The sequence below is a fragment of the Convolutriloba macropyga genome, chromosome 12 (genome assembly GCF_964194025.1).
Source record: "Convolutriloba macropyga chromosome 12, txConMacr16.3, whole genome shotgun sequence".
NCBI lineage: Eukaryota > Metazoa > Xenacoelomorpha > Acoela > Convolutidae > Convolutriloba > Convolutriloba macropyga.
In genome coordinates this window covers 54,436,223-54,461,697 of record NC_134479.1, presented here as the reverse complement: position 1 = coordinate 54,461,697, position 25,475 = coordinate 54,436,223, and the positions used below count along the sequence as shown (strand labels likewise).

The 25,475-nt window shown below is 41.1% G+C and overlaps 2 protein-coding genes across 3 annotated transcripts in view; both read left to right on the top strand.

The window, feature by feature from the left end:
• Positions 1-25,475, top strand: part of LOC142351008 (transcription initiation factor TFIID subunit 8-like) — a 158,814-nt gene that overhangs the window by 87,278 nt on the left and 46,061 nt on the right. The window lies entirely within an intron of this gene.
• On the top strand, positions 3,589-4,875 carry LOC142350547 (UDP-glucuronosyltransferase 1A6-like). The gene has a single exon (XM_075402396.1). The coding sequence runs from the start codon at positions 3,589-3,591 to the stop codon at positions 4,873-4,875; it is 1,287 nt and encodes a 428-aa protein (XP_075258511.1).

Genomic DNA, 25,475 nt, shown 5'->3' with positions numbered 1-25,475 from the left:
GAAAGTGACAAGAGAAAGTGAGAAAAATAGTGAGGAAAGTGAGCAAAAAAGGTCTTTTTGATAGTTGCTCTCAATCTATCTATTTCGGGGCACTTTCTTAAGGCCCTGCTCAATTTTTTGAGTTTCTTTCTGTCAGACTCTTGGCTTTTCATTTTATAGAAAGAATAATTCAATGCCGTCTGCAACCGCTCAACAGCAACCATAATTTGCTGCTCAAATTTTGTGATCTCAGCTTTAAAGCTTTGCTGCAGTCCTTTTATTGGTAGAGCAGTCATTTCTGAAAGTTATCTTTAACGCAGAAAAGCGAAGAACGTTTTAGCCAAGAAAAGCGAAGAAAAGTTTTAGCGAAGAAAAGTCAGGAGGATAACTGAAATTCAGGATAAGAGTCTGAGACAATGAAAAAAATCTGAGCAAAACCTCACAAACCTTTAGACCAGTTAAGACCTGCCCGCTCTAATTAATTTTAATCACCAATGGATGCTTACCAAATCGTTGGCCATCTGGGATATGCAAAAAGGAATGATAATATGTAAAAAGAACAATCAGTATTGCATTAAAGCAACTCAATGTAACGGTTAACCTCAGTTAAATGTCAAAATCTCAAGGTCTCACACGCGTGCACGCAAAGACACTTACATACACACACACACACACACGCGCGCGCAAACAGGTTCACACACAAACGCACAAGGATAAAATTCAGTGGTTGTACTCCAAACCATGGTTAACGTCAGTTAAATTTTATCAGTTGAAGGTAACAAACACACACACACACAAACAGAGTCACATAGACGTAAGCGGTCAAGTAAAAAGAACGTTCGAAAACAAATTGAACGTTTGAAAAGCAAGCAAACGTTCGAAAACTAAACAGACGTTCGAAAACGAATTGAACGTCCCAAAACCGAAAAGAGCACACACACATACACGCACACACATACGCATGCATGCTCACGGACACACATAAAACCAAGCACGCACACACATAAAACCAAGACACAGAACACGCTGCATGTTTAAGGACCGTTAAAACATGTGAAGATTGGCGCTTAAACATCTTGGTATAGGATGCATGCATTACGCTAGGCTGCATGTTTAAGAGACGCTAAAACATGTGAAGATAGGCCTTTAAACATGGTGGTATAGCATTCGAGTTAGAATTAATATACAGACTAGCAAGCCTGCAAAAGCATCACAAAATCATATCCGAGCAGGTTTAAAAAAATATAGGATTTTTTTGTGGCAACTCGGGCTCGAACCCATACCCCTCGTTTAACAGCCACAGCTCTTGCTTCTTAGGCTACCGACGCGTATTTTTGGCGTCCATTACCTTATTTAACAGCAAATTTTTGTAAAGCGACAATTTTGGCTTTGCTGTAATTAAGGTGCGCTATGTTAAACGAGCGCAATGAATTAGCATAAACCGAGCTTGTACAACAAAAACTTCTACAACAAAAGACAACCAAATCCCAAAATTATTTCAGAGTACATTATAGATCCTTTTCCTCCCGTACTTGGGCTTGAACCCATGACCCTCGCTTGACAGCTATAGCTCTATTCCATTGCTACATAAGCAAAATTTTTATCAATGTCTTTTTTGTTTCGCGTGTTTTCGCTAAGCCGTATGCTAAAGCAGAGCAGGCCCCTAGGCATGATTGTGTTGGATGCATTCTTAAGGATCGCTAAAACATGTGAACATAGGAGCGCTGCTAAACATTGCGTTCAAGTGCGACAAAGACGAAAAATATTGGTCGATGGCTTTTTGTCTCGCTTGTTTTTGCTGAACCGTATGCTTAATGAGCAAAAAAAACATTTACAGATCAGGCACCTAAGCATGGTCGTGTAGGCTGCATGTTTAAGGATCGTTAAAACATGTGAAGATAGGAGCGTCGTTAACCACTGCGTTCAAGTGCGACTTACATTTAATATATTAGATAAAGAAGAATCAATAAGAAGGGAATTAAAGAAGGTAGCAAGAAGGAAACACAGTAGTGGATGAAAAACAAGATTCACCATTTTTGAGACCAAAAACAGAGGCCATTTTTTGCACCGACTCGGTCTCGAACCATTGCCCCTCGCTTCACAGACACAGGTGTAATCCCTTGCACTACCGACGCCTGTTACTGTTGTCTATCCGTAGTGGCTACATACGAATATTGGTCGATGGCTTTTTGTCTCGATTGTTTTTGCTCAGCCGTATGCTTGATGAGCAAAAAAAACCTTTACAGATCAGGCACTTAAGCATGGTCGTGTAGGCTGCATGTTTAAGGATCGCTAAAACATGTGAAGATAGGAGCGTTGTTAACCATTGCGTTCCAGTGCGACTTATATTTAATATATTACATAGATATAGAAGAATAAATAAGAAGGGAAATAAAGAAGGCAGCAAGAAGGAAACACAGTAGTGGATGAAAATCAAGATTCACCATTTTTGAGACAAAAAAGCCGAAGCCATTTTTGGCACCGATTAGGGATCGAACCCATACCCCTCCCTTCACAGCCACAAGTCTAATCCCCTGCACTACCGAGGCCTGTTACTGTTGTTTATGAACTGGCTACATACGAAAAATAATGGTCGATGGCTTTTTGTCTCGCTTGTTTTTGCAAAGCTGTAACCTTAATGAGAAAAACATTTGCAGATCAGGCATTTAATCATGGTCGTGTAGGCTGCATGTTTAAGGATCGTTAAAACATGTGAAGATAGGAGCGTTGTTAACCATTGCGTTCCAGTGCGACTTATATTTAATATATTACATATTTATAGAAGAATAAATAAGAAGGGAAATAAAGAAGGCAGCAAGAAGGAAACACAGTAGTGGATGAAAATCAAGATTCACCATTTTTGAGACAAAAAAGCCGAAGCCATTTTTGGCACCGAGTAGGGATCGAACCCATGCCCCTCCCTTCACAGCCACAAGTCTAATCCCCTGCACTACCGAGGCCTGGTACTGTTGTCTATTGAACTGGCTACATACGAAAAAGAATGGTGGATGGCCTTTTGCCTCACTTGTTTTCGCTAAGCTGTATGATTAATGAGCAAAAAACATTTGCAGATCAGGCACTTAAGCATGGTCGTGTAGGCTGCATGTTTAAGGATCGTTAAAACACGTGAAGATAGGAGCGTTGTTAACCATAGCGTTCAAGTGCAACTTACATTTAATATAATAGATTACAAAGTATAAACTTTACTCGAAGTTTGGACTTCGGTTTAGCAAAAGCGTTGCAAAACATCAAAGAAAAATGAAGGTCGTTCCTTACAAAAATTAAACTTTGATAACTCGTAGAACATTTAACTCAATGAAGAAAATTTTGTTGACGCTATAGTCTTGAGGTCAAGCCTTCTGTAATAAAATCAGCGGTCGCTTGCGTCAATCAACGTTTGTTTAACTATTTTTCTAGCCGAGTTTTTTGAAAATGCTGCTCGTTGTTTTGTTTTTATACGTTTTTGTTTCTGCGACGAGTTGTTTGAACGTCTTGATACCCCTTACGTGTTATGGGGGGCATTTTGCGACAATGAGCACCCTTTTTGACCCGATTTGCACCAAACATAACTGCACATTAATTGAAACTGCCAAAATATGCAACCAAAAAATGAAGGTATTCGAGGGCAAATTTGACTATCAAGTTATTGTCGCGCACGGACTTCGCGATAACATCGACCTTGAAGGTGAATTAGATTTCCTATTTCAATATTGCCCGCGTGTGATGGAATTTCACTTGTTCTTGTACGATTTGATGATGAAGTTTCTTGCAGAAAACGAGGGAAATTACGATATTATGATAACTGACCAGTATTTCAGCGGGGCGCTTGTAGCCGCCGAATATTTCAACATTCCTGTTATCGCCCAAACGCCGGGAGCGCCTGCGGGGGTTGAACATTTCCAGGAAAAATGGTTCATGTCGCCCTTGGACAGCATCATTTTGAGGCTTGTTTTCAAACCGTGCGTCGATTGGACGATTGAAAAGCGCGCCGAACTTGGCCTCCCGTCATTGGACGATCAAGGCGGGTTTTTATCCTGTGAATATTCGAGCCGGCTTCCGTTTATAATTCCAACATCGCCGTCAATTTACCCCAAGCCCCACGAAAGGGCTGAGTATATTTATATTGGTGCATTTCGTAACGCTTCACAACATCAAAAAATAAACAAAAAGCTGGAAGAATGGATGTTAAGCGATGACCGCGATATTGTTTATATTTCACTCGGAACGATGTCAGTTGTTGATAAAGCAACGTTTAAAAAAATGGTCGACCACTTTTATAACCTAAATGATTACAAGGTTATCTGGGCTACCTCAAGCGGTTTGCAAAATATCGCCCAAGAACTGGGAGTGTTTGAATTTTTCCATGAAAACTTCTACATTGGGGGGTACCAGCCACAGTTTAGCATTTTGGGTCATGAGCGGGTCAAAATGTTTGTAACCCACGCGGGTTTGGGTTCAATGGTAGATTTGATCAAGCAAAATGTGCCTGCTATTTTCGCCCCCCAGTATTTTGACCAATTTCAGAACTCGAAGCAAATGGCCATTATGAAACTGGGTGTTAATATTGGGCAATTTGACTTTGAGTCCCTGGACCGATCAGTGAAATCCATTCGCAAAAATTATGAGGAGTTCAAGAGTAATTTAGCTAGAGTCAGCGCCGAATTTGCCTACCATGAGAACCCGGAGTTGATTCGCAATTTTGTCGAAAAAGTTGCGGGCAGAAAGAAAACTACAATTCAGTACCACTTGCCCTATCAGCTAAGCAGCAGCCGACATCATTATGCTTGGAAAATATTCGTATTTATGCTTACAGCAATAGCGCTCAGCTTCGTGGCTCTGGTACTAAAATGCGCAGCAAAAATCTGCAGGAAAAGCGAAAAAGCGAAAGTAAACTAAACACCAAAACTCAAAGCAAACGAAGCCAATTAAAAAATACTCTTCTCAAAACAATACACAAAAGAAAGAAATATTCGTAATCAACTTCTGTCCGAAAAAGTCGCACTGCCCGAATGAAATTTTCATAAGAATGGCGCTATTAATAAAAAAAATGTAAAAATTAATTTCAAATTGAAATTCACATTTTGAGATAGCTGAATGAAGGGTATGAAAAAATTGATTACCAATCTGAGGTCCCGTAGAACATCCAATATGTTGAGAGAGCCAGTCTAATGTTTGAAGGGGGCGTCGTTTGTTCAAAATCCGAATGTCTGCAATCATCAAAGGCACGAAGGTCTGGTGAACGTACGATAGTCTGTCGAGGTCGAGGTGGCCAGCCTGAATTGAGCTCCCATCACACCATCTTCGAGTGCGCACACATGTTCTCGGTGCGCTCGAATTACAAGGTCTGAAAAACGCTTCAAGCAAATTCTTGTTTCCACAATGGTCTGGAACTTGTCTGATCAGAGGTCACTTCGGTATGGGCCGGTCTGATCAGAGGTAGTATGAAGCGCAAAATATTCTGATCAGAGGTCGTTTCGAGCACACGCTAGTCTGAGCAGAGGCCTAGACGAGCTAAATTTTTTTCAAGTTGTTTTTTGTTTACTGACAGATGTTGTGTTTGCTAAGAGTCAACAATAGTACGGCATTCTGATCAGAACCCCATTGAAAGTCTAATGGGGTGGATCAGAACCAAGGGTCCAGTTAATATCAACTGCCGGTCCCCTAAATAAAAGGTTTGGAGTCACTGAAGAGATTTTGATGCAAAGCTGTCTAAGTTCATCTACTCAGTTAAATACATGAACTAATGGCAAGCTCAATGATTTTTCTTCAGCAATGGCGTTGTTTTAGTATGATCATAGGAAATCTCAAGCGCACTTCAGTCTGATCGGAGGCGGGTTTCACCGCAAACTAGTCTAATCAGGGGGGGGGATTTTTGAGCGCATAATAGTCTGATCAGAGGAGAATTGCGGGCAAACTTTAAGCTCATATGGGGCTCCGAGCGCACGGTAGTCTAATCAGACGACATTTTAGTCTGCGTCAGTCTGATCAGAGGTCATTTTGTCTGGTACCGTTTAAAATTCCAATTAATCATAAACGACATTAAGCATTCGTAACGTATAATCCAACAATGTATAAGCATTAGTACGATCAAGATAACAAATGAAACTTAGACGGCAAGATTTTGTTGTTCATTTAGCAGGTTTTTTCGTCTGATGTCATTGACGTCAAATCGGTTCGTATTCAATTAACATTTGTCAAGAATACCTAAAATTTCAGCCGAAAACCAGTTTAATCGATACAAATCGTGGTTCTGTTTACTTAAAATTAGGTTAAACGAACTTTTTCGGAGCTATTTATGTATATTAGAAAAAATTTTAATTTTTTAGAACGTTTCTGCAAGCATGTATAATACTGGAATCTGATTGGTTAACATCACACCCTCCGGCACAAAAGAGGCTGTTGGGAAAACTGGTACAAGTTTTACAAGCGGGCGGACGACGTACGCAAAACGGCGGAGCGTGCGGCGCTATCGGAGCCGTAACGGAGTTCCACAATCCGAGTGGTAAGATAGTAACCCCTAGGGTTGTTTTACTCAACTATCCAAACCAAGTCACCGGTCTTAAGGATTTGCTCGGCAGGCGTCTGCCACTTAGAGAGTCGGTTCAGCGTCGGTACGTACTCTCTGATCCAACGGGATTAGATTGTATTAGCGTACGTCTGGTTACGGGCGTGACGTCTACGATGGTCAAACTCATTATTGCCGACAAGTGAGTGTGCCGACAAGTGAGTATTCTCCTAAGAGAAAGTGGTTGGGCGTTAAAGCGTTCAAAATGCACGGATCAGCGCTTACGGGTGTTAAAGGACGCGAATTGAGAGCATGCTCCACGAGACAAGAAGGTAGTATGCAGCACCTCGTCCGTGAGGCGACGCGTGCCGAGAATATTATACAATACGCGCTCGAAGCAGCGTACCAACCTCTCCCAGACACCACCCTGATGTGGTGCGTTGGGTGGATTGAACCTCCACTTTATAACTTTGTGAGCGAGATCAGCTGCAATAATGACAGTGTTCCACTTTTCCACACTTTCCTGGAGTTTTTTCTCCGCTCCAATAATATTAGTGCCTTTGTCCGACCAAGTCATGGCAGGTGTACACCTACCTGACACAAACCGCTCAACTCCCATAACACAAGAGCTGGTGTCCAAGGATGTAACTATCCCAACATTGACAGCGCGAGTAATAAGACAGATGAAGAGGGATCCCCACCTTCTCTGTAGTACGGGGACAGTAACTTAGAACGGCCCAAAGTACTCAACGCCGGTGTTTGTTAAGGGAGGATACTGGTAAGCAAGTCTCTCCTTAGGTAAGCCAGAACTGATTGGTTGCATAGTTACTGCTTGGAAATCACGGCATCTCAGGCAGTGTGATTTGATGGAACGCAAAGATGATCTTAGTTTTAGTACTGTTTAGTGTTCCTGCGCAATTGATCTTAGATATTCTACGCCTTGATGGTAATGCTTGACGTGAGCGGGTTCAAGAAATAATTTTACGAACGGGTAACGTGCATCTAAGTTGATTGGGTACGTAACGTTAAACCCAACCTCCATTAGCCGCATGATGCGGTCAGAGGAACGGATTAGTTCATTTGAACTAAAGAATGGCGAATGTGGAGCAATTTGGCTACTCCTTTTAACAGATTTCCATTCAAGAAGATTTCTTCTATCGGTTTCAAAAGACACTCATTGCACCAAGTACTAGAGATGACGCCGGCTTCGTCAAGCTCAGTGGGGTCAGTAATGCTACAATCGAGTTTACGGTAGCCGGCATGTTTCGGCAAACGTCGGAGAACGTATGCGGCAATGCGCAACAAATTTTGATAAGAACTCAACTTATCCTACGGAAACATTGAAGGAACGGAAGTTGTCTGTTTTTTGACAGATGAAGCCAGTGTCTTCAATAACGCCTGCTTGGTTGACACCAAGCTTGATGTTATTAACGACGTCTTTGTTCGGTACGAAAGTGAAGCTTAAATTAGACAAGAAATTTGGACTTTTGACCCAGCTATTTATTTGCAAAATCTTAGCCGACATTCCACGCGTGCTATAGTCAGCTGGATTATCCTCATTTTCGACGAGTTTCCATTGGTCAACGCTGGTATACTCCAAACTTCTGCAAACCCGGTTTGCAACAAAGGTTGGTTGCTTTTCATTCGAGTTAATCCATTGGAGAACAGTCGTGCTGTCTGTCCACAAAAGTACTTGGTTAACAGTTACAGTAAGTGTTCGAACAATTTCGTATTTCATCCAAGCGGCACGAAGAACTGCATAAAATTCCAGTATTGGGACAGTCATTACTTTCATTGGCGCCACGCGCGCTTTCCCCAAAACAAACGCAAGCTCTGTTTTTACCTCGCTCATAGGAGTTGTTACTCAGGCCCGAGGAAATGCAACGGAACTAAAAATATCCTGGGAACTGTTACCGAACACGTGCAATTCGGCATTATCAAAGGGACCAGTAAAATAACTTTGAGGAACTTCAAGCTTTGGTAAGTCCGCACTCCAAGCCAAAAATCTTTGAACCTTGTCTTGCAAATGTTCATCATCCCAATGTTGTCTTGTGACACACCAGATGTCTTTCAAGAGCAGTCGAGCACCAACAGTAAACGATGCGACAAGACCAATAGGGTCAAAGACTTTCGAGACAAGACTTAGGACCAAAAGCTGCGTGAATGACTTGATGACAGCGCAGCTTGTACTGCTACTCTCAACTAAAGTGTCTTTATTGTGATCCCACTTTAGCCCGAGCACGTGCGATGAATCCTCCGGGCATGAAACAATATCCTTGGGCTAAGTAGATTGAGGAGAATCATCAATTCAAACAGCCAGATTTGGCGCATTGCTTACAAACTTTGTAAGCTTCAACCGATCGAAATGGAGAAGATGTACCAATTCCTTCGATCTTTTGATGTTGATGGCTTTCTCAGGAGTCTTAACTGAGTCAAGGCAATCGTCCATGTAAAAATTTTCAAGGACGGCTTTTGCAGCTTTGAGGTAAAACTTGGAATTGTCTCTCGCAGTGCGTTGTAATGCATAGTTGGCGAAGGTGGGCGAGCGTTAGCGCCAAAAATATGGCGCGTATATTGATACACTGCAACGTTATGTGTGGTTTCCTCCGCCACAGAGAATGTTTGATCTGATGTTAAAACATCAACCTGTAGAAACATTCCCTCGATTCAGCGCAGCTTATTCAGCGAGCCTCCATGAAAATTTGCTGCTCCATTGAGCACCCTACGCACATTGCCGGTTTATTCGAGTTTAAACTTGCGAGCGTCTGTAAACTCAATTAGATACCTCTTATTTAGATCTTCCCTAATGGTGCTAGTTAAATTCTCTCTAAGGTCTTCATCCTTGGCCAATCAATTTTCCAGAGATTTTAGTTGCACATGGGAGGAGAAGTAAATACTTGAGAGCTTGGTGTTGTTTGCTGCCCACAGCATTCCGACATCGTATCTCAGGCCATTGTCTATGGTGGTACTCTCAAGGATTTCGTGAGGTCTTGCGTCTGCTGCAGATCTTGAGTCAACCTGCTTGCTTGCCCCCGAATGATTCAATATCGTACCACGACTTTACTTGAATTGATAACTCATTGTCATGCTGGATATTCACTTTAAAGCAGTTTGAGGTTAAACACGAACTAGATGATAACGGACAGCTTACAACCCAACCTATGGGTAAGCGTACGCCAACGGGTGAAAGCCTCTCATCGGCAGAGAAGTTTTCTAACGGGAGGATGGCGTGATAGACATCTTGTCCGAGTATCATATCAATGTCTTTATAGGACTATGTCACGGGATCAAGGACGGCTAAGTGTAGTTAAGTCTCTTGCAGGGCCTGTACTTTAATTATATCTCAGCCGACTTTCAGATTCTCTTTAACGAAAGGTTTGACTGTAAATGATTTGAAATCCTGATGTTCTCTTGGTTTCACAGTAACTTCAACAACCCTACTATCAACTACTCGGTATTAACACCCTTGACAGTAAGCTTTAGTGCTTTACAGTGCAAACCAAGTCTATCTGCGGGACTACCGGCCACCCAAGAGCTACTGCAGGCGGTATCACACAAAACTAAAACCTTGGTATCTAGACCGGACAAATTGAGCAACTGCAATTCAGTCACCTGAAGGAGCCCTGACGTACACTATTAGAATTCGATAGTCAATAGCGAAGCGGGTTCGATTTTAACTTTCAAAGTTATGATTCGCTGAGGGAAATCTTAACTTAATTATTTTGTGCTTACTTGCGGAGCGAGTTTGTAAAGACAGAAGCAACTGAAATTGAATTACGAAGCTGAAAGTATAAGCTCAAGTGCTTGTAAGCAACTCGGAAAGGTGTGATCAGACATGTCTGATCACGAAGCAGGAAACCAGGAAAGGATGTACTGAAATGACTCGAGACAAGAAATGAACAAACTTGAAATGTTAATGAACGGCAAGTAAAATGAACTGAATTAATACATCATATGAAATTTTACTGCATCAAATAAATAAATGAAATGTAATATATCACATACCACTTGTTGCGAAAATAAAGTTGAGAAATTAGCATTTTTTCATGTTTATTGGAGTAATAACAAAATATTCAAATTTTGAATTTCAAAAATTGTTCCCGGTTAAGTAAATGGTAACAATATATGTACTGGTTATCATATCGAAAAATAAATTAATATTACAATTATGAGTTCAGCAGTTTATACAGTTTTGATTGTAGACATAATTTTTCTCACAACTCTTGATTTTCGGCTTCCAGAACTGTCATTGACCTCACCAGTGTCGGGTTGTCCTGGTCAAAAACTGATTGCACTCGCGGTGCAGGTGACGAATCTTCTCCGATAACCGGAGAAATGTTGGTTTTCTCGGGCTGTTGGATTGCAATATTCTGTACGGTCTGTGGAACCAATGCAGATGAAGCTGGAAATTCCCTAAATTTCCGGCTGGGCGTGGGCGTTTTGGTGGGGCTGCAAAGGCCAAGTCCGAGAACGAGTTGTCGAAACCGTAATTTGATAGGCTACCGCGGTTCCTGTCCGAAGTGCGATTACCCTGTATTGACAATGGTTCTGATTCCACTTGTTGTAACGCCGAAGAAGAATCCGATTGTGCGGGAAGAACCAACTCGCTTGACAAATCAGACTGATTTTCAGCATTCCGGTTTTGAATGGCGATAAAATCAGGAATTTTTGGAATGCGCCCTCGCATCGTGCGAGAAATATTTGAGCAAGAAAACGAAACTTCACTGCCAGGATCTTGCTTACGGTGCTTCAATTTCTTGTCAGCCTTGAGTTTTTGGCTGAAATGCTTTATGTGGGATTAAATCTGCTCTTCCACAAGTTTTCACTTGGTCCTCATCTATCTGCATATGCTTTTAATGGGGTTTGTCGTTCTTGTACCGTCAGAAATTTGGCAATTCGCTTTTGCGTACCGTGATGATGGCCTTCCCGGGCTCTTTCATAGTGGAGGTTGTTGGGCTGACCTTCAAGATGTTTGAACCCGGAGCAAAAACCTCATTCAGGCCCTCCAGATTTTTCTCAGATCTGCGTTTTCCATGTATCTTGCAGACCAGTTTAAGTTGCACTGCTCTCTCTGTAATTGGGACTGGTTGACAAGCGCCTGAACGGATAAAGCGTGACTCGCCGTCTGCAATTGCTTGCTCTTGATCATTGGCCTCCTGCGCTGCTCGAGTCATCCCAAGTTCCACTTCGATATCGCTGCGATATCAGTTTAGCCATTTGTGGTCTAGGAGAATCGCCTCGGGTGTGACTGTGTCTTCACCTAAATAGTAATTTACAATGTTCTCGTATGTAAGATTAGACATTTTAGGTTTAGTAGAGATTACGCTCAGCGGGGCATTAGGTTTACAGCCAAAGTGCGCCTCGAATGGCGAGATCTTTTTTGTTTTCTGTTTGCAGATTCGCAATTGATGAATAACAATCTTTAATGCATGCTTTACATGAAATGCATTATTTACCGATTTTTTTTGATACATGCTAGTCTATTCTTCATCGTTTGAATCAATCTTTCCACCAAACTATTAGCGTGATGATCATTAACTGGAGCTTCAATGATTTGAATATTATTTTTAGTACAGAAAGTCTTTACTTGATTTAAAATTAAACATTTCGCTCGGTCCAATCGAATAGAACGCGGATTTCCATAATTTTCGATGTTACATGTCCAAGAATTTTTGAACATTCGGTCTATTAGCCTTTTCATGTATACATGCAATAGGATATTAGACAAACGTTCTGTAGCAGCTAAGAAATATACTTCATTGCCATTATCGTCAAAAATAGGTCCTCCAAAATCAGTTTATATTTCATGATTCTGTTCAACACATGGTATATGATGTCGACATTGCTTAGCAGGAATTACAGACGTGAGATTCTTACCATTGACGATGAGTTCACAATTCAAGTAAGGCCACCAGCAGCTCACGGCCATGCAGATCATCCCCCAAGTATCTGGGTGGTGTCCTTGCTAGTTATGGGTGCAACCAGGCATTTACTGATTATTTTCTGACAATGTGATCAAATGTGGGAATCTGGGGCTGGGTGTAAGGGTAGTACTGATATTAGATGGTAGGGCTTAGGATGTTGGAGCCTAGGGTAGGATTTGGGGCGCGAGTAGCGCTTGGTGAGTTAGACGATTGATTCGGGGCGCGAGTAGCACTTGAGGAGTTGGGCGGTTGATTTGCGGCGCGAGATGAAGCGAACTCTCGTGATGCGCTTTTTAGAAGGCATATTGTATTTATTTTTGTTGATATGTTTTATATCTAAGTTGCGTTTAAATTTTGAGAAATTATTTGGAGGATAGATAGACAACTGATTTTCAGGAAAATTTGAGGCGAAAAGCGCTGATGCTATTTTTGGGCAGTGATGTTTAGAAATATTTGTGGAATGTCTCCTAATTGGCGGGAAATTAGGCTTATTGAACTGAGTTACTTCGAGATACTTTTCATTCCGATTTTGGAACGATTGTTTACAATGAGTTGTATTTCGCTTAACGAGTGAAGTGTTAATTGGTAATCGTGACGCGGGCTATGTTTAGAATTTTCTGCATTACATCTGGTATTTTTAGCTTGATTTTGAGGCTTGCGTGATAAATATAACTCTTGCTTATGCACGCGGGTAGCTTGAGTGCTAATTAAACTTATGCGGTCCACTAATACCATTTTCGCCCCAGATAAATGTACGATATCAAATTGAAATGGTAGTAGTCTATCAATCCAGCGAGTTAATTGGCTGTTGTATGATTTATTAGATCGATTTTCTTTCAATATATGGTGAAGGGCTCTGTGATCGGTAATTACTGTAAAACTATTACCGTAACGGTAATTTTAAAAATTATTCAATAGAACAAATTACCCCGAGAAGTTCGAGTTCATTGACGCTATAGCGTTCTTCACATGAGTACATAATTCGAGAAATATACGCAATTGGTTTCCACACATCAACTGTTGGTTGCTCAAGCGCTGCCCCGTGAGCGTATCGAGAGGCGCCACATTTTACGCGCGTCTCGAGTTGCGGGTTATAGTGGCTATTTTCCATAGCGTTCGCAATGCGGTTCTTTATTTCAATAAAAAAACTTTATGCAAATCAGTCCAGATAAACTTAGACGATTTTTTCAACAACGGACGAAGTGGATGACTAATTTGAGATAAGTTCGGGTTAAATTTACCGATATAATGCCGTTTAGTCATTTGTCGTCTGGGAGAATCACCTCGGGTGTGACTGTGTCTTCATCTAAATAATGATTTACAATGTTCTCGTATGAGAGATTAAACAATTTTGGTTTAGTAGAGATTACGCTCAGCGGGGTATTAGGGTTACGGCCAAAGTGCGACTCGAATGGCGAGATCATTGATGTTTTCTAATTGCAGATTCGCAATTGATAAATAATGTTAATCTGTAATGCATGTTTTTTATGAAATGCGTTATTTATCATCTTTTATACATGCCAGTGTATTGAATCCATTGAAACAATCTTTCGACCAAACCAAAAGAACGATGATTCTTAACTGGAGCTTCAATGATTTGAAAATTATATTTAGTACAGAAAGTCTTTACTTGATTTCCAACTAAACATTTCGCTCGGTCCAATCGAATAGAACGCGGAATTCTATGATTTTTGACGTTACATGTCCAAAATTTTTCGAACACTTGGTCCCTTAGCCTTTTCACATACACATGCAGTAGGATGTTTAGAGAAACCGTCTATAGCAGCTAAGAAATATACTTCAATAACTTTTTCGTCAAAGAAAGGTCATCCAAAATCAATTTGTATTTCTTGATTCGGTTCAACACATAGTATATGAGGTGGAATTTGCTTGGCAGGAATTACAGACTTGAGATTCTTACCAATTGCAGTGCAAGGTTTGCACTCTGTCGTTTTGACGATGAGCTGGCGATTCATAAAAGGCACCCATTATTGCGTAGCCATGCAGATCATCCCACAAGTACCTGGGTGGCTAGCGTGTACGTTCTCGATCAGGGCTTCACGAAGGACGTTTGGTATCGCAATTTTTCCATCGATACAAACGCAGCCGGATCAGACATGGAGATCTCTCCAATACAAGTAGATGTAAGGGTTAGGGGCTTTTAACCGGCTTTCGTTGTTGGTGAGGATGCAATCTCGAAACTCTTTTAAAACGGCGTCCTGGCTAATTAAGGATACAACCAGGGATTTTCTGAATATTTTGTTGACAAGGTGATCAAATGTGGGAATCTGGGGGCTGCGTGTTAAGGGTGTGCTGATATTAGATGATAGGTCTGGGTATTTTTGACTTGAGACTAGGGTAGGATTAGCGGCGCGAGTAGCACTTGAGGAGTTGGGTGGTTGATTTACGGCGCGAGATGAAGCGAACTCTCGCGATGCTCTTCTTAGAAGGCATATTGTATTTATTTTTATTGATATGATTTACATCTAAGTTGCGTTTAAAATTTGAGAAATTATTTGGAGGAGGTCTAGGCAACTGATTCTCAGGATAATTTGAGGCAAAAAGCGCTGATGCTATTTTTGGGCAGTGATGTTTAGAAATATTTGTGGAATGTCTCCTAATTGGCGGGAAATTAGGCTTAATGAACTTAGTTACTTCGAGATACTTGTCATTCCGATTTTGGAACGATTGTTTACAATGAGTTGTATTTCGCTTAGCGAGTGAAGTCTTAATTGGTATTCGTGACGCGGGCAATGCATATTTACAATTTTTTGCATTACATCTGGTATTTGTAGCTTGATTTCGAGGCTTGCGTGATAAATATAAATCTTGCTTATGCACGCGGGTAGCTTGAGTGCTAATTAAACTTATCGCATTATATGAAGCCTCAGTTTTAGTTGTGATTTGATGTGTGGGATCATGCTCTTCCATTATGCTTTGTTTAAATGCGGTGCACGTTCAGTGGTTTTGAAATTGAGTGAAAAAACTGATGCAAAAACAAATTTAATTTTGCCAGGATAAATTCCTCATCATATGCGGAAACTTTTTAGCGGTGTGCTCTGGGTGTGTTGAAATGCAGTCCACTAATCCCATTTTCGCCCCAGATAAATGTACGATATCAAATTGAAATGGTAGTAGTCTATCAATCCAGCGAGTTAATTGGCTGTTGTATGATTTATTAGATCGATTTTCTTTCAATATAGAGTGAAGGGCTCTGTGATCTGTAATTACTGTAAAACTATTACTGTAAAGGTAATTTTAAAAATTATTCAATAGAACAATTTACCCCGAGAATTTCGAGCTCATTGACGCTATAGCGTTCTTCACATGAGTACATAAATCGAGAAATAAACGCAATTGGTTTCCAACCATCAACTGTTAGTTGCTCAAGCGCTGCCCCGTGACCGTAGCGAGAAGCGTCACATTTTACGCGCGTTTCAAGTTGCGGGTTATAGTGGCTATTTTCCGTAGCGTTCGCGATGCGGTTCTTTATTTCAATAAAAAAACTTTATGCAAATCAGTCCAGATAAACTTAGACGAGTTTTTCAACAACGGACGAAGTGGATGACTAATTTGAGATAAGTTCGGGTTAAATTTACCGATATAATGCCGTTTAGTCATTTGTCGTCTGGGAGAATCACCTCGGGTGTGACTGTGTCTTCATCTAAATAATGATTTACAATGTTCTCGTATGAGAGATTAAACAATTTTCAGGGCTTCACGAAGGACGTTTGGTATCGCAATTTTTCCGTCGATACAAACGCAGCCGGGTCAGACATGGAGATCTCTCCAATACAAGTAGATGTAAGGGTTAGGGGCTTTTAACCGGCTTTCGTTGTTGGTGAGGATGCAATCACGAAACTCTTTTAAAACGGCGTCCTGGCTAATTAAGGATACAACCAGGGATTTTCTGAATATTTTTTTTGACAAGGTGATCAAAAGTGGGAATCTGGGGGCTGGGTGTTAAGGGAGTACTGATATTAGATGATAGGTCTGGGTATTTTTGACTTGAGACTAGGGTAGGATTAGCGGCGCGAGTAGCACTTGAGGAGTTGGGCGGTTGATTTGCGGCGCGAGATGAAGCGAACTCTCGTGATGCGCATTTTAGAAGGCATATTGTATTTATTTTTGTTGATATGTTTTATATCTAAGTTGCGTTTAAATTTTGAGAAAATATTTGGAGGATAGATAGGCAACAGATTTTTAGGATAATTTGAGGCAAAAAGCGCTGATACTATTTCTGGGTAGTGACTTTTAGAAATGTTTGTGGAAAGTCTCCTATTTGGCGGGAAATTATGCCTATTGAATTGAGTTTAGAGCTTTGCGAGATACTTTTCATTCCAATTTTGGAACGTTTGTTTACAATGAGTTGTATTTCGCTTAGCGAGTGAAGTGTAAGTTGGTATTTGTTACGCGGGATATGCATATTTAGATCTTTTTGCGTTACAACTGCTTTTGTAACTTGATTTCGAGGCGTGATGGATAAATAATAATCATGCTTATGCACGCGGGTAGCTTGAGTGCTAATTAAATTTATCGCATTATGTATAGCCTCATTTCTCAGTTTTAGGTGCGATTTGATGTGCGGGATCAAGCCCTTCTATTAATGTGTTTAAATGCTACTTTTTCAACAACGGAAGAAGTTGATGACTAATTTGAGCTAGGTTTGAGCTAGATAGAATAAATTTACTGAATAAATGCACTAAGCCCAGAAAGAAACGGAGTTCCTTTAATGTCTGTGGGGTTTCAAGAGCCAAAATAGCAGACGTCTCGCTCTCGATGAGCGAGATAACCAATTGTGAAATGTGATATCCAAGTCAATCAATTTCCATTTTAGAGAAGTGACATTTTGGGAGATTTACTCGAAGATTTTCGTCATCTAACCGTTTAAGACAATTCAAGACGTAATGCTTATTAGATCCAGTACTTACAATCAAAATGTCGTCAAGAAAACAATCAGTATTTTTAATACCAATGAGAGTATAATCCGTTGCTTTTTGGAATTCTGCCGGCATATCTGTTAACCCATAAAATCCCGTGTGAAATCTCTACGTGCCTGTCATATCGCCGCTAATTATATTAGAGTTACAGTGATTTGCTGTATTAGAGTCCAGGTTTAATTGGCTCTACGCGTACTTCAAGTCTAACGTAGAAAAAAAAGGTGTTTTTATCGATGGGGGAAAACTAATTTGTTGGGAAGTAGATTCGATAAGCTCATCAATATTGGCATTTGATATTTGTTTTTATGAATGGCTTTATTTGACATTTTTGAGTCTAGTGCAAGTTTAATTGTTTGATCTTTTTTTACGGTGACTACAATTGGGGATATAAAATACTTATAGGGGCAACTAAAACGTTTTATTATGTGTTTTTCATCTAAAATTGTTTGAGTTCATTATTGACTTTATCTTGAAGGTTAATGGATTTGCATCTACCTTTTTGGTTTCTAGGTTGGAAATCTTTGTGAAAGTTAGGTTTAGCGACGTGATTTTTGGATCTTCCAATGCGTGAGATTAGATTAGGAAAATTTTTGGCGATTTTTTTTAATTCTGACGACGAGGAAGTGTTGTTGATGAGATTATCTTTAAGTGATGAAGATGGTGTTACAGCTAGGTTTAATTGATCGAACAGATCTCAACCAATTAGAGATTTGACACCATCCACATCAACAGCGAAGGTGGCTGAATCTGAGCTCCAACCACTGCTTGTGATTGGGGCTCTATTGTTCCTTCAATGTGAATTGGCTCATTCGAGATTGTCCTGAGTTGTGGGCTGACCTTCTCGTGGATCCAGAAAGCGTGTGGACTGCTTTTTACCACTTGCGACGCGAGTGATCGATTGAGAATACTGCATGTGCTCCAGGACTCCACGAGTAGTGTAGTAGAAATATTACCGATTTTGATGGCCATGTTGAGAGGTTCTATCTATGTTATGTTATTTTCGATGAGAGCAAACGTATTGTTCTCCTCCTACTAAAGTCAGATTCGTAGAGCTTGGCTGATTGAAGGAAATTCACCGAATCTTCCGGGTGCGGCTCTTCATCCACAGTATTTACGGTCCTTTTCTTGGCTTTTTGGGGCCTCGCGTTCTTTTGTTTTCGACAAACCTTGGCGAAGTGATTCCTTAGTCAACAAGTATTTCAAGTTTTACCCTCAGCGATGCATTTATTGAGGTGATTTGGGACCCAGTTCTCACCACAATTTGAAGAATATAGCGAGGAGCGATTGTTTGGTTTCTCTAAATTGTTCGAGATTGACCATTTTGATGATCGGGAGTTGTTTTGAAAATGAATTGCATTCACGCTGGCCGGGATGATAATCTTGTTATGTTGTTGAATTTGGTGTTGATTGCTCATTGAAGTTCCCTGTTAATGGCCAGGTCGAACGCCTGACGCGGCTCTACTGTGCTTTTATGCAGTTCCTTTTGAATCTCAGGGTCAATCAAATTGGAGATGAATACATCACGTATCAGGGTTTCCTCTTTATTCTCGAAATCGCTGTTTCGTTATTAGAAAAAGGTGCCTATCGAACAACATATTCCAGGGTGTATGAGGGCGGGTTCCTCGATCTTCCAAAAGTCCGCAGTGGACATTGTATCGATCGTTATATGCGGGTTTTTGCAGTTCAGAATCTGTTGAATCTCAACCCGGTTGCTCAAACAGAGAAGTGAGACCGTTTCCTGTTCCGCGAGTGGCCAAGGTTTATCTCCGCACATTATACCGACCTCAATCAATTGTTGACACTTGTTCTGTCAATTCATTTTTCGTTGGGCATTGCGGGCATTTCTTTCTCTCTCCGATTGTGCCGACGAACCAACAATTGTTTCGTCATAGATAGGTTCCGATGGAAGATCCACCATTTCGGATTTTGTCCCAAGTAGAGTGTCTAGGATGATATTTTCGTTTGCGAGATGTGCCAGTTTGTAGTGTAGTCTCCATTTCTCCCAACGAAGAGGGGGTGGGTTGTTGGCTTGTCCCAAAAAGCATCTATCCCGAGCGGCTTGCGTTTGTTGTTAACAGAATTCGATATTCACTCGCGAAGTGGGATCGCTGACAACTTTCAAAATTATAATTGGCGGAGCGAAATTTTAACTTAATTATTTTGTGCTTACTTGCGGAGCGAGTTTGCAAAGAGAGAGAATCAACTGAAATTAAATTTAGAAACTGAAAGTATCAGCTCAAGTACTTGTAAGCAAATCAGAAAGGTGTGATCTGACATGTCTGATCAAGGAGCGGGAAACCAAGAAAGGGTGTACTGAAATAACTCGAGACAAGAAATGAACAAACATGAAATGGTAATGAGTGGCAAATAAAATGAATTAAATAAATACATCATATGAAAGTTTATTGCATCAAAGAAATAAATGAAATGCAAGATATCCACGGGTATCACGAGCCCCTTAACGTCAGTAAATGATGACATCGTTGTGGTCTCATTAGACGGCTGTTGACTAGATGGCTGAATCTCAGGTCCAGCCGTTGCTGGTACTTAAGGACTGTATTTTTCTTTCAATGTGAATTGGCTCATTCCAGATCGTCCTGAGTTGTGGGCTGACCTTCTCGTGGATCCAGAAAACGTGTGGACTGCTCGAAGTTTCCCCTCGAAGCTGTTTCGTTATTAGAAAAACGTGCCAATTGAACGTGATATTCCGGGTTCGTATGAGGACTTCCAAAAGTCCGCAGTGGACAATGCATCGATTGCAGTTCCGTGTATAGAAGTATCGGGTTTTTGCAGATCACTATCCGTCGACCCTCCACCCCAGAGCTCAAACAGAAAAGTGAGACCGTTTTCCGATCCGGGAGTGCCCATGGTTTATCCCCGCACATGATACCGACCTCAATCAACCGTTGACATTTGTTCTGTCAATTCATCTTTTGCTGGGCATTGCTGGCATTTCTTTCTCTTTCCGATTGTTAACGACGATCAAACTATTGTTTCTTTATAATTAGGTTCCAACGGAAGATCCACCATTTCAGGTTTTGGTCCAAGTAGAGTGTCGAGGATGATATTCTCCTTTGCGAGAAGTGCCAGTTTGTAATATAATTTCCATTTTTCCCAGTCTTATCCCATGTCTGATCTTCATCTTATGTCTGATCAAGTAGCGGTAAACCAAGAAAGGGTGTACTGAAATAACTCTAGACAAGAAATTAACAAACATGAAATGTTAATGAGTGGCAAATATATGAATTAAGTAAAAACATCATATGAAAGTTTATTGCATCAAATAAATAAATGAAATGCAAGATATCCACGGGTATCACAAGCCCCTTAACGTCAGTAACTGATGACATCATTGTGGTCTTAATAGAAGGTTGTTGACTAGATGGCTGAATCCCAGGTCCAGCCGTTGCTGGTAATTAAGGACTGTATTTTTCCTTCAATGTGAATTGGCTCATTCGAGATCGTCCTGAGTTGTGGGCTGACCTTCTCGTGGATCCAGAAAGCGTGTGGACTGCTCGAAGTTTCACCTCGAAGCTGTTTCGTTATTAGAAAAACGTGCCAATCGAACCTGATATTCCGGGTTCGTATGAGGACTTCCAAAAATCCGCAGAGGACAATGTATCGATTGCAGTTCCGTGTATAAAGGTATCGGGTTTTCGCAGATCAGTATCCGTCCCGTCGCACCTCCACCCCAGAGCTCAAACAGAAAAGTGAGACCATTTTCTGATCCGGGAGTGCCCATTGTTTATCCCCGCACATGATACCGACCTCAATCAATCCTTGACACTTGTTCTGTCAATTCATCTTTTGCTTGGCATTGCTGGCATTTCTTTCTCTCTCCGATTATTAGCGACGATCAAACTATTGTTTCTTCATAAATAGGTTCCAACGGAAGATCCACCATTTCAGGTTTTGGTCCAAGTAGAGTGTCGAGGATGATATTCTCCTTTGCGAGAAACGCCAGTTTGAATATAATTTCCATTTTTCCCAGTCTTATCCCATGTCTGATCTTCATCTTATGTCTGATCAAGTAGCGGGAAACCAAGAAAGGGTGTACTGAAATAACTCGAGACAAGAAATTAACAAACATGAAATGTTAATGAGTGGCAAATAAAATGAATTAAGTAAAAACATCATATGAAAGTTTATTGCATCAAATAAATAAATGAAACGCAAGATATCCACGGGTATCACAAGCCCCTTAACGTCAGTAACTGATGACATCGTTGTGGTCTTAATAGACGGCTGTTGACTAGATGGCTGAATCTCAGGTCCAGCCGTTGCTGGTAATTAAGGACTGTAATTTTCCTTCAATGTGAATTGGCTCATTCGAGATCGTCCTGAGTTGTGGGCTGACCTTCTCGTGGATCCAGAAAGCGTGTGGACTGCTCGAAGTTTCACCTCGAAGCCGTTTCGTTATAAGAGAAACGTGCCAATCGAACCTGATATTCCGGGTTCGTATGAGGACTTCCAAAATCCGCAGTGGACAATGTATCCACTGCATTTCCGTGTATAAAAGTATCGGGTTTTTGCAGATCAGTATCCGTCGACCCTCCACCCCAGAGCTCAAACAGAAAAGTGAGAGTTTTCCGATCCGGGAGTGCCCATGGTTTATCTCCGCACATGATACCGACCTCAATCAATCGTTGACACTTGTTTTGTCAATTCATCTTTTGCTGGGCAATGCTGGCATTTCTTTCTCTCTCCGATTGTGAACGACGAACAAACTATTGTTTCTTCATAAATGGGTTCCAACGGAAGATCCACCATTTCAGGTTTTGGTCCAAGTAGAGTGTCGAGGATGATATTCTCCTTTGCGAGAAGTGCCAGTTTGTAATATAATTTCCATTTTTCCTAGTCTTATCCCATGTCTGATCTTCATCCTATGTCTGATCAAGGAGCGGGAAACCAAGAAAGGGTGTACTGAAATAACTCGAGACAAGAAATGAACAAACATGAAATGGTAATGAGTGGCAAATAAAATGAATTAAATAAATACATCATATGAAAGTTTATTGCATCAAATAAATAAATGAAATGCAAGATATCCACGGGTATCACGAGCCCCTTAACGTCAGTAAATGATGACATCGTTGTGGTCTCATTAGACGGCTGTTGACTAGATGGCTGAATCTCAGGTCCAGCCGTTGCTGGTAATTAAGGACTGTATTTTTCCTTCAATGTGAATTGGCTCATTCCAGATTGTCCTGAGTTGTGGGCTGACCTTCTCGTGAATCCAGAAAACGTGTGGACTGCTCGAAGCTTCACCTCGAAGCTGTTTCGTTATTAGAAAAACGTGCCAATCGAACGTGATATTACGGGTTTGTATGAGGACTTCCAAAAGTCCGCAGTGGACAATGTATCGATTGCAGTTCCGTGTATAAAAGTATCGGGTTTTTGCAGATCAGTATCCGTCGACCCTCCACCCCAGAGCTCAAACAGAAAAGTGAGACCGTTTTCCGATCCGGGAGTGCCCATGGTTTATCTCCGCACATGATACCGACCTCAATCAATCGTTGACACTTGTTCTGTCAATTCGTCTTTTGCTGGGCATTGCTGGCATTTCTTTCTCTCTCCGATTGTGAACGACGAACAAACTATTGTTTTTTCATAAATAGGTTCCAACGGAAGATCCACCATTTCAGGTTTTGGTCCAAGTAGAGTGTCGAGGATGATATTCTCCTTTGCGAGAAGTGCCATATTGTAATATAATTTCCATTTTTCCCAGTTTTATCCCATGTCTGATCTTCATCCTTTGTCTGATCAAGTAGCGGAAAACCAAGAAAGGGTGTACTGAAATAACTCGAGACAAGAAATGAACAAACATGAAATGTTAATGAGTGGCAAATAAGATGAACTAAACAAATACATCACATGAATTTTTACTGCATCAAATAATTAAGTGAAATGTAAGATATCCACGGATATCACAAGCCCCTTAACTTCAGTACCTGATGCTTTTGTTGTAGTCTTATTAGATGGCTGTTGTCTAGTAGCTGCTTAACTTTGACCTGTGTTGCTAGAAGACTGGATGGTAATGGAATTTGTGTACTGTTTTGCTGGGAAAACCCTATCTGCTCCATGCAAAAGTGTGTTATGCGAACTATTACACCGCTCTGCTTGGCACTTTCTGGTTGAGGGCACTGGCGGAATGTGTGACCGTCCCGTAAGCACGAAAAGCAAAGTTTGTCATCCGCCACCAACTTAGCTCTCTGGGTTGGAGTCTTCTCCTTGAAAACTCGACACTCCCATAGCCGGTGGTAACCTTTGCATACAATGCAGCGAGAGTAAGTGTTTGTAGAAGAAGATGGCATTTGCTTCTTTGATTGCATTTGCTGTAAATTTGCGGCAAACACTTTTAAGGCTGTTTTGGTCTTGGTTACTGAAGTGCTGCTATCTTCAGATTTTGCCTTGGTTGTGCTTTGTTTCGTAAGATCGTGGGCTTTAGCTTTTTCTTTTAGCCAGTCGTTATAGTCAAGGAGGGTAGGCTTAACCTAGCGCTTTTTAACCGTAAAGAGCGACAATGCATAATTGGTGGTAACTTCTGTACCACTTGGTAAAGTAGGGAAGCGCTCTTCAAGTCAGCATCATATGATAGTGACTTGAAAACCCAAGGAGGCTGGATATGACTGCAGAAAAGTTAATGATTTTATCACTATTTTGCAATTTAAGAGGCGGAAAATTGCTTAGTATATCCAAGTGTGCACTTATGACTGCCTGTGGCTGGCCAAATTTACGATGTAAAGTCCTTAGTGCATCCTTGTACATTAAACAACAGTAAGCAAACTCGGCGATTGCAATCATTGTTTTACCGGTGACGAGTCTTTCAAGGTTCGTCAATTTAACGTCACCAGTGAGCAATTGCCAGTCAATCGCGCTTTTGAATTGACTATACCACTCATGCCACTGTAATGAGTGGCCATTAAATTGTGCACGTTTCCATTCGGGCAAAGGGTCGTTTTTCTTACTTGTTATTGCATCAGCCAATTCCTTAATCCGTGACGCATTGTCTGCAATTGAGTGGACAGGTGCAGACAACTGCGGGCCACTCCAAATCAACGGTGTGGGCCCGACATAAGGATAAGTTGGCTGAAAACCCGCAGTGGTTAGACGAGGTACAACATTACTAGTAGTTGTAATAGGGTTTTCCTATTGTGTGCCGGATAGCGATTGCATATCAATCAGAAGGCGTGAATTCTGATATATTCGTAGTTGAACATTTGTGTCTGAGTGTGCAATATGTGACTGTACACTTGGAGGCACACTATTCACTCTAGTAATGTCTTGGTTTACTATTGACGATCTGTGCTGACGGCCAGGGACCCATATTTGGCACAAAGTTATGGCCAAGAGGGATAATGGGCATATTTGTGACAGGAGGAGCAGCACAACGTACAACTTTGTGTACTCGGTTGGAATTATTTTGAAAAGTGTCGTGTGCGGTAGGCTGATTAACCAAAGGGGCGTGTGGAATGGGAGCAGTTAGATTAGATGCAAATACTGGGTTAGGAATAGGAGGGTCAATAAGAATAGTGCGTTCAAAATTGTGCTGTTGGGTGTTTGGAATTGGTGGTGCGCTTGGGTGCAATGAGACACTTATTGCAGGGGATGGATTATTTGTTATCGGAAAAGGAAGAACAGTGACGTTTGAGGCTCGGGGAACAAAATGAATTTGTTGTCGGGAGCATATACAATGGGCCGAAGGGTTCTCACTCAGAATGCAAGTTTCAGGTCCCGTGCTTTTTGAAATTCGAAGTTGTGCGTGTGGAAAAATCTCGGAGATTTATATTAACTTACATGCGGTGCGAACGGCTGTGGTAAAACAAGCTGTTGAATGGATGGTAAAGAAAACCTGGGGCGTGTGCATGAGGCGGGTGATTATCTGCGGTTCCTTGGTTAATTATGTTTGGAAGCGCAATTCCTTATTGACCTGTTTGATTCATTTGCGCTCTGATGTGTGCCTGGTAAAATGCGTGTGTGAGCAACAGTCAAAAAATTCTCAGGTGAATTATAATAACGGTAGAGTTGCTGCAGGGTTTCATTGCATAAAATGTAATTGCCTTGACAATTTTTTAGAACAGAGTGCTTAAAATTGTCAGTGTTCTGATCTTCCACTGTTCCGCCGTT